At 39.8% G+C, this 13,684-nt stretch overlaps 1 protein-coding gene across 5 annotated transcripts in view; it reads left to right on the forward strand.

The window, feature by feature from the left end:
- Window positions 1-9,096: 9,096 nt before the first annotated feature.
- LOC117416444 (receptor-type tyrosine-protein phosphatase C) overlaps window positions 9,097-13,684 on the forward strand; it is a 47,529-nt gene continuing 42,941 nt past the window's right edge. For all 5 annotated transcript variants that reach the window (XM_059034778.1, XM_059034779.1, XM_059034781.1 and 2 more), the window contains exons 1-2: window positions 9,097-9,181; window positions 9,268-9,380. In XM_059034778.1, coding sequence (XP_058890761.1) covers window positions 9,308-9,380 — 73 coding nt within the window. In that variant the 5' untranslated portion in view covers window positions 9,097-9,181; window positions 9,268-9,307. The remainder of the gene's footprint in view (window positions 9,182-9,267; window positions 9,381-13,684) is intronic.

Consider the following 13,684-nt stretch of genomic DNA (forward strand, 5'->3'; position numbering starts at 1 on the left):
GCACAGTTTAAACCACAAAGTTCAGTCCCAAAATAATAAACACGGTATAAACACAAACAGAACACAAACACGATCACAAGTCCAGAGTGAGTGCTTTGGTGCAAGTGGTGAAATACAATTTATTAGTAAACAGTAGTGCAGTGCTGTCCGGGTTAGTGCTGGTCTTTAGCGACAGCTCCCGGCTAATGTTAGCCGTCTAACAATGACAGAACAACAAAACAAACAAAACACAAAACACTCACGGTTATTTTATCTATTTACTCTTTTTTCAAGTCAGTCTGTAACCATAACAAAAGAATAGATTGCTTGGCTACATCCCCTGATATACCCTCAGTCACGCCCCCTTCGGTAGCGAGTGCAATCATGTATCCTCCAATCCATGACTGACACATCACCTAGCGCATTAAGGCGATGACTTCTGGTATTGTGGCTCCGCCCCCCTTCCTGAATGTCCGACTTCCAACTGACCCTGGAATGGGTAAACCATCCAGTCTGGGGCACACTGTTCCTGTTATACCGTGCCCTCACAGGTCGGGAGGGTGATTGTTGACTCGGATTAATTCACTCTCTGTCACATGCCCCCATATTGAGCTGTCACAACTTCCCCAAACTGGATAATGCCTGTCCCTGGAAGCCCTCCTTAAAGTTAAAAGGGAAAATTAGTTGGTTGAGAATGCGTTCTCTGATCAGCAGAATGCTCATCTAAGAACGATAGGTAAAGGATGTATCCCCGGTTCCCTGAAAGAGAAGACGACGAACAACAATACTTTTGGGATATGCCTGCTACAAATCAAGTATTTACTGAGCATTTTATGTCTGAGCTGCCAATAGGTCCCTTCGGAGAGTGATGTCCTCTGTCCTGCCTACCGAGGGATTAAATAGTCACTCTACGGAGACCAAGATCTCTTTTGCATCGAACCTGCGAATGCGAGTGATGTGACCTCACAAGGTTTGTTGGTCGTCTTTTCTTTCAGGGAACTGGGGTTACATCCGTAACCTATCGTTCCCTTTCAATTCAAAGATGACCAACAACAATACTTTTGGAAAAGTATATCAAAGCCATCGGCAGCGTGAGCGGACAGCAGATGAGGGACGTCTCACTACCACCGAACTAATTTCCTTGGTGTGAGTGTGCAACCTCAAGGACCCTTGTGCCTAATGAAGGCATGGATGGATCTACCACATTGAGTCGGTAGAACGTGGTGAATGTATGAGGAGTAGCCCAGCTAGCCGCAGTACAGATATCAGTCAATGAGGCAACTCTTAAGAGAGCCCATGATGTAGCCACTTCTCTAGTCGAATGCACGGCCACTCTCCCAGGTGGGGGCTAGGCTGGCAGCAGTATATGCAGTCGAAACTGTGTCCACAATCCTGTGGGACAGTCGCTGTTTCAAGAGGGCCCAGGGTCCTTTCACCATGACAGACGAAGAGCTGGTCAGACTGACTCAGCACTCTTGTCCTATCCACATAACATCTCAATGCCCGAACCAGGCAGAGTAAATTCAATCTCTGATCCTCCTCCGAAGCAAAAGGAGGAGAAGCCTCTAGATCCACTGATTGATTCAAGTGGAAAGCCGTAACCACCTTAGGGAGGACAGCTGGGTTTGTGCGCAACGGCACCCTGTTTACACCATCCCAAATATGCATACAGGCACTGTGCACAGACAGAGCCTGTAGCTCACTAACCTGCTTAGCGGAGGTGATGGCTAACAAAAAGGCTGTCTTCATAGAGAGATATTTCAGCTCTATGGAATGTACAGGCTCAAAAGGGGCCTTATTGAGAGCCTCCAATACTACATCCAGACTCCACTAGGGGAAGGTGTCCTTTCTAGGAGGACGTAGCCTCCGAGCACCCTTTAGAAAACGGGTCCCCAGAATATGAGCGCCCAGGAAAACAGAGTCAGTGGGGACATGGCATGCAGATATAGCTGCCAGATACACTTTACACTGAAAGGGGGACCTGCCCTCCTCTAACAGATCTTGCAGAAACTGTAGGATAGTTGCTACAAGGCAATAAATTGGGTCATGTCCTCTGTTCATACACCAATTTTAAAAATATCTCCACTTACAGGCATACAGTGCCCTCGTGGAGGATGCCCTAGCATTCTGCAATGTACTGATTAATGTGTCTGAGAGCCCTAAGGTGGACAGATGGTCCTGTTCAGGGGCCAGACCCATAGTTGGAGTCTGGCTGGTTCTGGGTGCCAGAGAATGCCTCTCGTCTTACTGAGGAGATCCATGAGCAGTGGGATCTCCAAGGGCTGGCCTTGCAGTAGCTGGCAAAGGTTCACAAACCAGATTCTTCTGGGCCATCTGCGGTCCACAAGGAGAACTGTTGCTTCTTCTCTCTCTGAACTTAGTGGACCACCAGAGGGGTGAAGGGAGAACCATAGGGGGCAATAAGTCGTCTTCACTGTGGCAAAGAGATCGACTCGGGCCCTTCCGAACCGTTCCCAAATGCGCTCTATCACCTGAGGGTGGAGTCGCCATTCTGACGGGTGATGACCCTCCCTGGAGAGAAGGTCCACCGCTCAATTCACCACTCCAGGGAGATGAACAGCCCGGAGGAACAGCAAGTGCCTCTTTGCCCAGGTCAACAGCTGAAACGCTACGTGGTGCAACCCCAGAGACTGAAGTCCTACCTGGTGGTGGACATGTGCTACCACAGACATGTTGTCCGTATGGACAAGGACATGTCTCCTCTGGAGCACTGGGAGGAAGTGCTGGAGAGCGCGACGGACTGCTCGCAACTCCATTTATGTGCAGGGATGTCCAGCGGCCGACCAGGATCCGCTGACTCCTCTGCTTTCCCAGATCGCACCCCAACCCAAGTCGGATGCATCTGTCGTTACCACTTGACGGTTGTGGATTACTTCCATCCTGGGCCGGGTGCATGTGGAGAAACCCTAGTGGGATGGCTGATAAAGCTGCAGCCATCAGATCCAACAGTTTTTTACACAACACTAACTGTACTGTGGATCCCTGTTGAAACAGGGCTAGACGGTTCTAAATGGCGGCCACTCTGTTATCCGACAGGTAGGCTCGCATTGTAAGGGAATCCAGCCAGAGACCCAAGTAAACCATACTTTGCACTGGTGTTAATTGGCTTTTGGCATTGTTCAGGGTGAGACCCAGTCTCACCAGATGCTCTGTCATGATTGCCGTGTGGATAACTGCTCTGTCCTGTGACTGGAAGCAAATCAACTAGTCATAGTTCAATACCCTGATCCCTTGCGGGAGGCAAAGGAGAGGCAAATGGCAGCACAGAAAAATCGAAACTGCTTCCATGAAAGGCAGTATTTCCTGTGCGCAGGATGAATAGAGATGTGAAAATACGCATCTTTTAAGTCCAAAGTGGTAAACCAGTTGCCTGGCCAGACTGACTGGAGGATGTGGCGATGTGTGACCATCTGGAACCTCCTTTCATTCAAGAAACCGTTGAGGTTTCTCAGGTCTAGGATGGGGCGAAAGCTCCTGTCCTTCTTTGGCACCAAAAAGTATCTTGAGTAGAACCCCTCTTGCTGAGAGGTATGTTCTACGAGACTGATGGCTTGCTTTCAAAGTAGTGTTTCTACTTCTTGCCTGAGAGCCAAGACCTGGAAATGGTTGCTCACGGATGTAACCGTGATCCCTCGAAAGGGAGGAGGTCCCACGCAGAACTGCAGCACGTAACTGGTTTGTAGTCTGAGGTGCAATTGCGCCAGTATTGCAGTTGGTGGGAGAAGGGATGGGTCTGAGGCTGCAAGCCTTCAGGGGCCCTGTTGGGGCTGCTGAGGCTGTGGTGGAGCCTGTCCAGGAGGCTATTTGGGGTGGTTCCTCTGAAACTGCCTCCCAGGGCGCTGATGTGCTGGAGCCCCACGTCCTGCATTTCCCCGTCCTTGCAGACGGCACCGAGTATTGACTGCCGCGGAAGCCTGCAGGTGATGCCTCAGGTTGGCACACGATGCAGTGGGACTGACTGGTTAACCGTGGTTACAGGTGGATGCCAGCACCTCATCTTGTCCTGTACCGGAGCATGGAAGGGAGCATCACAGCCACCTGTCGTGACGCCTCCCACTCTATGTGGCAGCGTTGCAGGATCTCCTCCACCACTGGACCAAAAGTATGGCCTGGGGAGATAGCCGCGTCCAACAGAGCCGATTTGTCCGTATCTGGAACCCTGGCCTGAGACAGCCAAAGCTGTCTAGGCGCCAGGACAAGCCCTGCCAGGCTTCTACCTAAGGCTTGTCCCTGGAAGCCTAAAATCTGAACACTAGGCGCAGCTCTGAGGCTATCGGCTCAGGGAGGGGCATGACCGGAGGATGCCATCCAGGTAGGCTGTTAGGAGACCTACCGTGTTGGCCAATCACATTATCTGCGCTTCATCTGCATAAGCCTTCTTAAGGTGGGCCTCTGTGATCCTCCATTGGCCATTAGGGCATATAGGATCCTTAGCCAGACATACTACTGGAGGGGCTCACACCAGGGCCACTATGGTGGAGTCCATCAGCGGAAACTGCGCTAGTCCTAGCACCCCAGCGCCTTTCAAGGAGGTCAGCAGAGCTGTGAGTTGGCGGCTTGACGGAGGTGTAACGTCAGTCTCTGAGGCTATCTCAGGTCACTTCCTGGACCACTGTCTCCTGCTGCCCCAAGGAGTCCCCATCCCAGACCACGATGGAAATCGTGTGCATGGTCCTCTTCGCTCATCGCCTCATCTTAGTCTAAGACGTCGTCAACCGCCAGTAGGGCGGGGAGGGTTCCAGGGCAGGAGCTGAGGGCGGAGCTGAGACAGGCGCAGGGGGCAGAGCCTGCTGCCTGACCAGACACTCAAAGACCTCAGCCATCTGGCTCTTCATATCCAAGATGTCCTTCCCCTGCATGCTGTGCCTGGTTCACTTACTGCTCCTCAAGGGAGACCGTGAGTGGCTACGGGTTCGGTGGGCAGGAACCTGTGCGCAAGGAATACCCTGTGACGGGCTGGAAGGCAGGTGAAGAAGGGGGAGGGTGGGGAGCTCAATGCTGCAGAGGGCTCAGCTGAGCTGGCTGATGAAGCTGCCCCTATGAACTCTGCCAGTCTTCTGCGCAGGGTCCAGGGTCAGGACGCTGCACAAATTGACGCTTTATAAATAAAGGTTGAATAAATGGGTTTTGAGAAGATTGCGGAAAGCAGTAAAAGACTGAGCAGTCCTAAGGATAACCGGTAGCTGGTTCTACCACAGGGGGACAAGGGAAGAGAAGGAGCAAGCACTGAAGGAAGGAGAGTGAAGAGAAGACATAACAAGTCAGCCTGTAGAGGATCAGCAGAGAAGGCGAGAGGAATATAAGGAGACACAAGGGAATGGAGATAGGAAGGGGCATTAAGATGAATATAGTAATAGGCAAAAGCAAGGGTCTTAAACTGGATGCGAGCAGAAATAGGTAGCCAGTGCAGGAGAGTGTGAAGCCAAGGGGTAGCATGCAAGTCGCTTTTCCGTCCTCCCTTTCTTTTACCCCAAAAATAACCAATTTTCATGTCACATTCTTCCGTCGTTTTAAATAAAAAATAATTACATTTTTAATTCAGGATCATTTAAATAAAGTGTTGTTAACTGATGTGACTCATCCAGAGGCCGAAAGGTTTGTATCCTAGCAACATGCTGATACCTATCGTTCTATCACTAATATAAATACATAACCACATAATCAATGCAAACTGCCGCTCTAATATGATGCATATTCACCAAGAAATAGAAGCTTGTGAAATTTAAGGACGGATGATCAACAGTCGATGCATCGATAATCAGTTCAGCTGCTGCTTGAATGATCTGAATAACATGTACATGTAGTTTTTTTTTTTATTGTATACTTTGACAAGGTGCTTCCTCTGCTTTCATTGATCTCTCCCTCCCCTCCAGACTTCCTGTATGAGCAGACTTCACTATGCTTGCTTCTTATAGGCACTTTTCAAGTTGAATTGAATTAAACCCTCAATAGTTCATTTTTGTCGAGTTGCTGTTATTCAGTAACTCTATTAAATTGCATTTATTTATTGTAATTGCACCATGAGCCCCCTAGGAATATTACTAATCAAAACTAGGCCAATTTCAAATGTCTTTCATAATGGAATGTGATTTGGGGAATTATGTCACTTCAATACAAATGTCTGGCTATTTGAACCTGCCATATAGACTACATTTGGAGTGGAAGATATACAGTATTGGAAAAAGTTGCTGTAAAAAATTAAAACATTACAACATCTGATTAAACAAGGAGTAGCATTGTCATTTTTTTCTGTACACAGAAGGCAAACAGCACCTGTAAATCTCCTCTGTTTGTATCCTGGGACACTATCACCCTTCATTTAAATGTGCTTTATTTTGCTCTTATCTGCCCCCTATTTTACTGCATTTAATCCTGTACTTCAGAATACTGTAATCTGCCAAGTGTTTAACCTGTAGTATTTTGTATTTAATCATATCCTGATGTAACTATCACTATTTAATCATATCCTGATGTAACTATCACTATTATCTGCTGTATTATTGAATTGTGTTTTTTCACACTTGTACTTTGCATGAACAAAAGTTATTGTATTTCTTGCTCTTATTGTATTACTTGTATTGTAACACTTGAAATGTATTTGCTTACGATTGTAAGTCGCCCTGGATAAGGGCGTCTGCTAAGAAATAAATAATAATAATAATAATAATAATAATAATAATTGTAACTCAATAACAGTGGCAGCCATGGGATGAAGATGGAAAGAACTGAGAAATATTGTATTGCAGGTTATCCACAAAATGGCCTGAACCAGGACACAAACAGTCAATTATCACATGAGGGTGATAATAAGAAATCTGTAAGAAATTCTGTATGAGCTACAACAGGACAGGAAGGCGCTATTGCCTCTGCAGACTTAGGGTTTCAGAACAGTATGGATTATGAAAGATTGAAGGGTCTCTGTATGTGTACTGTATGCATACCACACAATGTTGCCTAAGCGCAGCAATTTTACAATGTTTTTGATAGCTCAGTATAGCATAGCTATAATCTAAGCAAGAAATACGCAAGTGGGTTTCTAATGATTTACTTATAAAAGTCGCTGGTGAGTTTCTGATCTTGGCGGGTTCAGGGAAGAAAGTCAACTGGGGATAGTTTGCTGCATTTTGCTGCTGGTCAGGCACTGGGTGTGTCCAGGCAGACACTTCTGAGGTCAGCCCCTTGCATGCAGTCGTTAACTTGGTCAAAGGGTGAAAAGATGAGTTTGGCTTGACAGCAGGAATTGAGGTTGCCGTTGATCTTCAGTCCTGCTGACTGGTTACTGAGTTACAGCATTTAAGCAACATTCAAAGTCATGGGTATCAGATTGGGTAAAAGTGAGCTTTGGGCCTCTCCCTTATCCAAGTCAACTGTGCAAACTCTTCTTTGAATACAATCCTGGTAATAATTTTACTTGCAGTGGATTTCACATGAGTGATTTGCCAAGGAAAGGGGCGAAATTTACCTGGCTGAGACTATACTGGGAAAATGTGAAAATGCTACAAACATCATCCTAAAAAACGTTATTGTGATGGGGTGCCAGCCCGCTCCTATTTGTGTTTATTATTGTTATTTTTACTGTTGGTTTTCTTAGAATTCTTGTTTGTTTTGGATTGGCAGGGAGGGGGTTAAATTCCTCCCTGTAAAATACATGTGAGAATGTGGCTGGAGCCTTAAGTGTTTAATTGTTAATTATTAGTTAACTGGGCTCCAGCCACAGACTATAAAAGGCAGGTGAAACCCCTTTGTGTAGGGTTTTTTTTGGGTGAGTTTGTTTGTTGGTGTGCTGTGCTGTTTAGTTTTTTTGAGAAAGAAACTGTAGTGAAGGCTAATGCCCAGCCTACATTTCTGTATTTTGTTTAAACCTTTTGTTTGGGCCCTTGTGCCTATTTATTTGATTATTTTTGTTTAATAAAGATCATTATTTTGCCCCTTCCACTGTCTCTGAGCCTCAAACCTCTGTCATCCTGTCACAGTTACATTTTAGATCTTCTACAGAATTTCAACAGATTTGTTCTTCTAATATATTCTTTTTTTTTTTTTTTTTAAATCAAACTGTTTTTTTTTACTTCCCACAAAAATAGCTGTTGAATAGAATTGATGGAAACTTAAAAAAAAATTAAAGGCCATCTTGTTTATGGTAAATATTGTTTGCATTTCATTAAAAAGTATAGTAATGTGACAACTTTTTAGTCAATGAAAGTTTTCCTTTTTTATGTTTACTGTTTTTGAATAATATATGGTCTGTTCTTTTTATGTAAAACTGTATAGTCATGATCAGATTAGTAACTAAGGAAATTAAGCCATACAGTGATCCCATAATACAGAATAACCTGAAGAGCAAAGCATGTATAGAAAAATAGAAAAGCACAGTTTGTTCCATGTTTGACTTGGTAAAGGGGATGAGGAAACCGTCTTACAGTATGCTAACTGATATTGCCTCAGATACATTGTTAAGACTGATAGTCCCTTCCACAGCAGTCATCTTCTGTACATGATGTTAAAGGAAGCGTTCATTATCAACATTCTCGCGAGTCTTCAGAATCCTTCTTAAACACTTTACTCATTAACAAACAGGGACACAGGATGTGACTTAATTGCCATATGCTTCGGTTATCAGTCATCTGTAAATATGTGTCCATGTTTTATTAAGAGACCAAATTCAACAATAAAAAATCTAGGGGAAGGATTTCATACTAAAGTAATACTTTTTGAACCCTTATAATCACCTTAATGTGACCCATAAATACTACCATAAGAGAATGTTTTCCACTTTAGAGCCTAACTTGTTAAGGACAGGTTTGGAATATATATACAGTAAGTACAGTAGAAATAACATAAGAAAGGATAATAATAAGGTCCTAAATTGTTTATATTATTATAATTATTCACCTGTTGGTCACTTGTTGGACTGACTGCACTTTGGTATTGAAAAAATAAACTATATATTATCATTATTTAATAACGTTTAACTGCAACAAGAGGAGTTATATGATTTTGGTTGTTAGGGAACTGACTTTGTTGCGCAGTAGAAATTGTGCTCAAACACCACTTCCTGAACTCTAAGATGAAGGTAAGACTATCTTCTGACATCACTCGGAAGAGCATGTCAAGTATCGAGTGGTTAGGGTTAGGGTAACACACAGAGGAAACTGCACCCTGACTGATAAGCAGGCACGAAAACGTATGTGAAATCTACTACTTTACCCAATTCCAGAGAAAGTATGAACTATTTGCTTTTAAATTAATTTCTATACTGATTTTCAATAGGACGCATGGTGTTTCTGAAGGACTTTCCTGATTTCTGGAAATGACTAGTCTTTTTGAATTAAAGCTCCTGGCACTGTGTGCCGGGCTGCTGGGCTCCAGCATCCTATGTCTTGGTAAGTGGCAGACATTGTATTTTTTTGGTATACTCTCTACAGCTATGGCCAAAAGTATTGCATCACCCTATATAATTAACTAATTTTGCTTCATAAAGTCAAATGAAGACTGCTGAATAATGTTATGTTAACATATTAAATTACATACTGCTTTGTAATTTTCCATATACAAATTGAAAAATTTCGAAATTTAACATAAAATACTATACTACTATTATGGCTTTCGGTAGACTTTTGCGATATCATTTTGTACTTTTGATTACATGATGTTAAATAAAGAGCTAAATTATGTTCATATAGTTTAAAAAAAAAAAATTCTAGCTGATGCAAAACTGTTGGTCATAGCTGTATCTATCGGTACTAAGACGCCTTACACTTTGGATTAGGTGTTTGCTATTGTGATCAAACCAAAGACACTTCTTATTCTTTTTATTTTAGAAAGTGTTTATTATGCCAGTCAAATTGCTTACACATACTGTGGAATTTAACAATCTTTGTTTTAATATATAGTATAGAATTGAGCTGATTACGAGAGCTGATAATAGGGTTTAAAATGGCACACTTTTATAGGTTTTCTGGTTTTCGATATAAGTTTGTGATCAAGATAGATGTAATTAGTTTTACCTGAAATTTAACAAGCTGTATTTTACCACCTACTGTGTTTTTTGATATTATTGTGCGGTTATTGGCTGCATGTCAAGAGTTTTTTAACTGTTCTTATTAAATTAAACATTATGGTGTCCAGAAATTGCACCCTTATGTTTTCTGTAACTAGTACTCGAATTAGACACTACTCATTAATGTAATTAACCTCTTGGCTTCAACTGTAGCAGTCTCCATCCTAAAAGAAAGAAAATGACAATGCATTTTAATGGAGTAAATCTCACTCATATTTTTATCCAAATCTTGCTCGTCTGAATGTGCATTTTTTTTCTTTGTAGAAAAATCTAGTAAATAAAAAACTATAAAAATAAAATAAAATCATACAAAAAAAGGAAACAACATTTAGCTAGTAAAAATACTATTTGAAACATTTGTTGAACATAAAATATTACTGTTTAATGTAAATCCTTGTTTTATTATATTATCGATTCCATTCATGGATTTGCCACTCCCTTGACATTCTTTTACAGTTCCTCTTTTCTAAATGTTTGAAGCATGTATCTCTTGGCTTTAGTCTGTAGTTGACTAGGTAATATAAATATTTGTATAAATAAAATATTTAAAAATATATATTTAATTGAATTAGCTATCTAGTCTTAAATACACAAATAATATGAATAAAAATAGATTACAGACTGAACGTTCCAAATGACCTACAATGCCAATGTGATATATGTTATTATAACTGATTTCAGTTGGAATTACTGTATTTTGAATACAGCAAAACACCATCAAAATAAATCAATAAAGGAAGAATATATATGTTTGGTCATGCCCTATGCATTTATAATTTAAAATAAAAAAATACATTTTGTTGGTCGACAACAAAATGTGTCTCTTTTTTTAAATGTAAGATTAGCAGGAGAAATGTAAAGGCCATTCTATAAGTAATTTGTAATATGGTGTCAAGTAGTTTCCTTTATAAAAACTTTTGAAGTAAATCTTATCTAGAAGATTATAAAAAAATAGTGTTGTCTGACAGACAGGATGTGGCCTTTATCACTTTCACTGTAGTTATAATTAGGCCATATATTTGGTCAAACTTTAGTTTAAGGATTGATAAATTAAACATCTACAAATGTGTTCTTAAAGGTTTGTATGGTTATTAACAGTGCATAACAGTTATTACAATAACATGTACATGAAAGACTACTGTATTTGTATGAAGCTTATTATCATCTTCTAGTAATTAAAAGGTTTCCTATACATGTTTTAGTTTCATTTTCTTATAACACTGTATTGCTGTATCTTGTTACCATACTGTCTAACATGATTTATCACATCATTTATAACACAGTTATGGATGTAATACTGACCGATTCTAACAGATTCTGAAACAAAAGTGTTGCCGATTATTTGTGCATGGATTTATAATATAACGGACCATGTTAAACACAAGGAAAATAGAATCGTATCAGACTAGTCTGTTTAATGATATAGTGAGATGACGGCTCAATAAATGTTAATTTATTTCAGTTCATTTATATGTATGACTTAAAACATGTCACATTTGTCATCTTTCACTCTAAATACTATAGAAATATAAAAATGTATTGAAAAGTGTAAGTATATTTGAACATTTTAAAAGCCACGTGAGCCCCACTCCCTCTTTTTATGTATTTGATGATGGTTATCAATAATGCATTATAGTCCATATGGAAAATGATATACTGTAATAATTCTTTGTTACAACTAGTGTTCTGCCAGAACAATGCATATATATATAAATATATATATATATATATATATATATATATATGTATATATATATATATATATATATATATATATATATATATATATATATATATATATAATTACATTTTTGTAATTTTTTTTACATTTTATTGTCACATAAAAATGGAAAGATAATCGTTTTTTAAATATGATTTTGAAACACCGTCCCTAACTCTAGTTTTATTAGTAGTTAAATCAAATACAATCTGTCTGTATTGTTCACAGTTCTCACATGCATTGACTGTGTTATTCCCCCTTGATAATGGTTCAACATCACACAGACATTTTTGGTTTGATTGTAGGTAGTTGACGGGGAGTATATAGGTTTAAAACCAAACTTGTGTTTAGTGTGTTGTGTTTAATCAGATTTGTCAATTAATACAAATACCACAGATGGTTTAATGAAAACTGCTACATTAAAGCACCCTTGGACCAATAAAACATCAAAAAACAGGACGTACCACCCCTCACACTTTACTGAAGAGTAAAAGGACACTTATTATTTGTTCTATGTGTAGAAATAATACAATAAAAATAAATAAATAAATACAAATAATATGTCATTACATTCAAAGAAGAAGCTGCACAGAAAGGTCCCATACTGTAAATCTGCAGTATATGTACAGTGTTCAGAAAACATTTTGGGATACTGTATTGGAATGGTATTCTCATTTCCATTCCTTGTAAAAAAAAAAAAAAAAAAAAAGAGAAATGCAGGTTTCAGATTCGATTCTGTTTTCCTGAAAAACAATTTTTTTTTTTTCCGGAAACTCAAATACATATATTGAATTGAGTTTCAAGGCAGACTTATGGACTACCAGTTTGATAAATGTGTAACACCTTAAAATATTTGCTGCAATTTCCCATGAATTCCAATGCATATATATATATATATATATATATATATATATATATATATATATATATATATATATATATATATATATATCATCTGGACTATAACAATTGTTATAAAATAGAATTTATATGAATTTGTGACCAGTATTTTAAAGTGTTACTGACAAATGCAATGTAAGTAAAACATACAGAGAAAGTGAAAAAGTGGTTCCAACCATGTACCAATAATGCAGAACTAACCAATGTGCTACTAAAAACAACTTATCCGACAAAATATTGCACTTTATGGAAGATGCTTACCATTAACAGAAGCATGGTTGGATCTATCACCACGTAATGCATGTGAAGTTGAGTTAGTAATAGCATTTCAATAATGTTTATTTGACTATAGATGCTGCTTTGTTCTCAGAACTTGTTTGAAGTACTGTTGTTTAATGTTGACACAATATAGAAAAGAAATATGGCTATTCTCTGTTTGTTGTTTCGGATGAGACTTTACTTCTTGTTTAATGTAAACGTAAACGCATGCCCCATGGATATGAGTGATCAAAGGGCAGAATGTACTGTTTTATTTGTAAAAACTCAGATTTCAGTTTGTCAAACCTGGAGGTTTAGCTGATCAGTATATTCCAGTCCAGCTTTTTGTTTCAGCCTTGTCTGTAATTATTCAGTTTAACAGTCCAGGCCCTTGTTCCTTCCAACCAGGTCTTTATTTGTTTAATTAAACCTTTGACTGATAAATCATTAGGGAACTGGTTGGAACAAGATCCTGGATTGAAATGGACTGAACGAGCCACAACTACCACTGAGCAAAAGAAGCTGTATCCAAAACAAGGGTTGTTGTCTATACTGTATTTAGTTATTCCCTTTCCATCTGTTCATAAATTGCCAATACAAACCCACTATCACCTATAATTTGCCCATTTATGAGCAATAGTAGGATTCATATTGAATATACAAGATTTTGTTACAAATAAGCTAAAACATAACATGATTTTTGTCGGCATCCGTGTAACTGCTCGTAATATATACACTATGTATTGAAT

The sequence above is a fragment of the Acipenser ruthenus genome, chromosome 12 (genome assembly GCF_902713425.1).
Source record: "Acipenser ruthenus chromosome 12, fAciRut3.2 maternal haplotype, whole genome shotgun sequence".
Classification (NCBI taxonomy): domain Eukaryota; kingdom Metazoa; phylum Chordata; class Actinopteri; order Acipenseriformes; family Acipenseridae; genus Acipenser; species Acipenser ruthenus.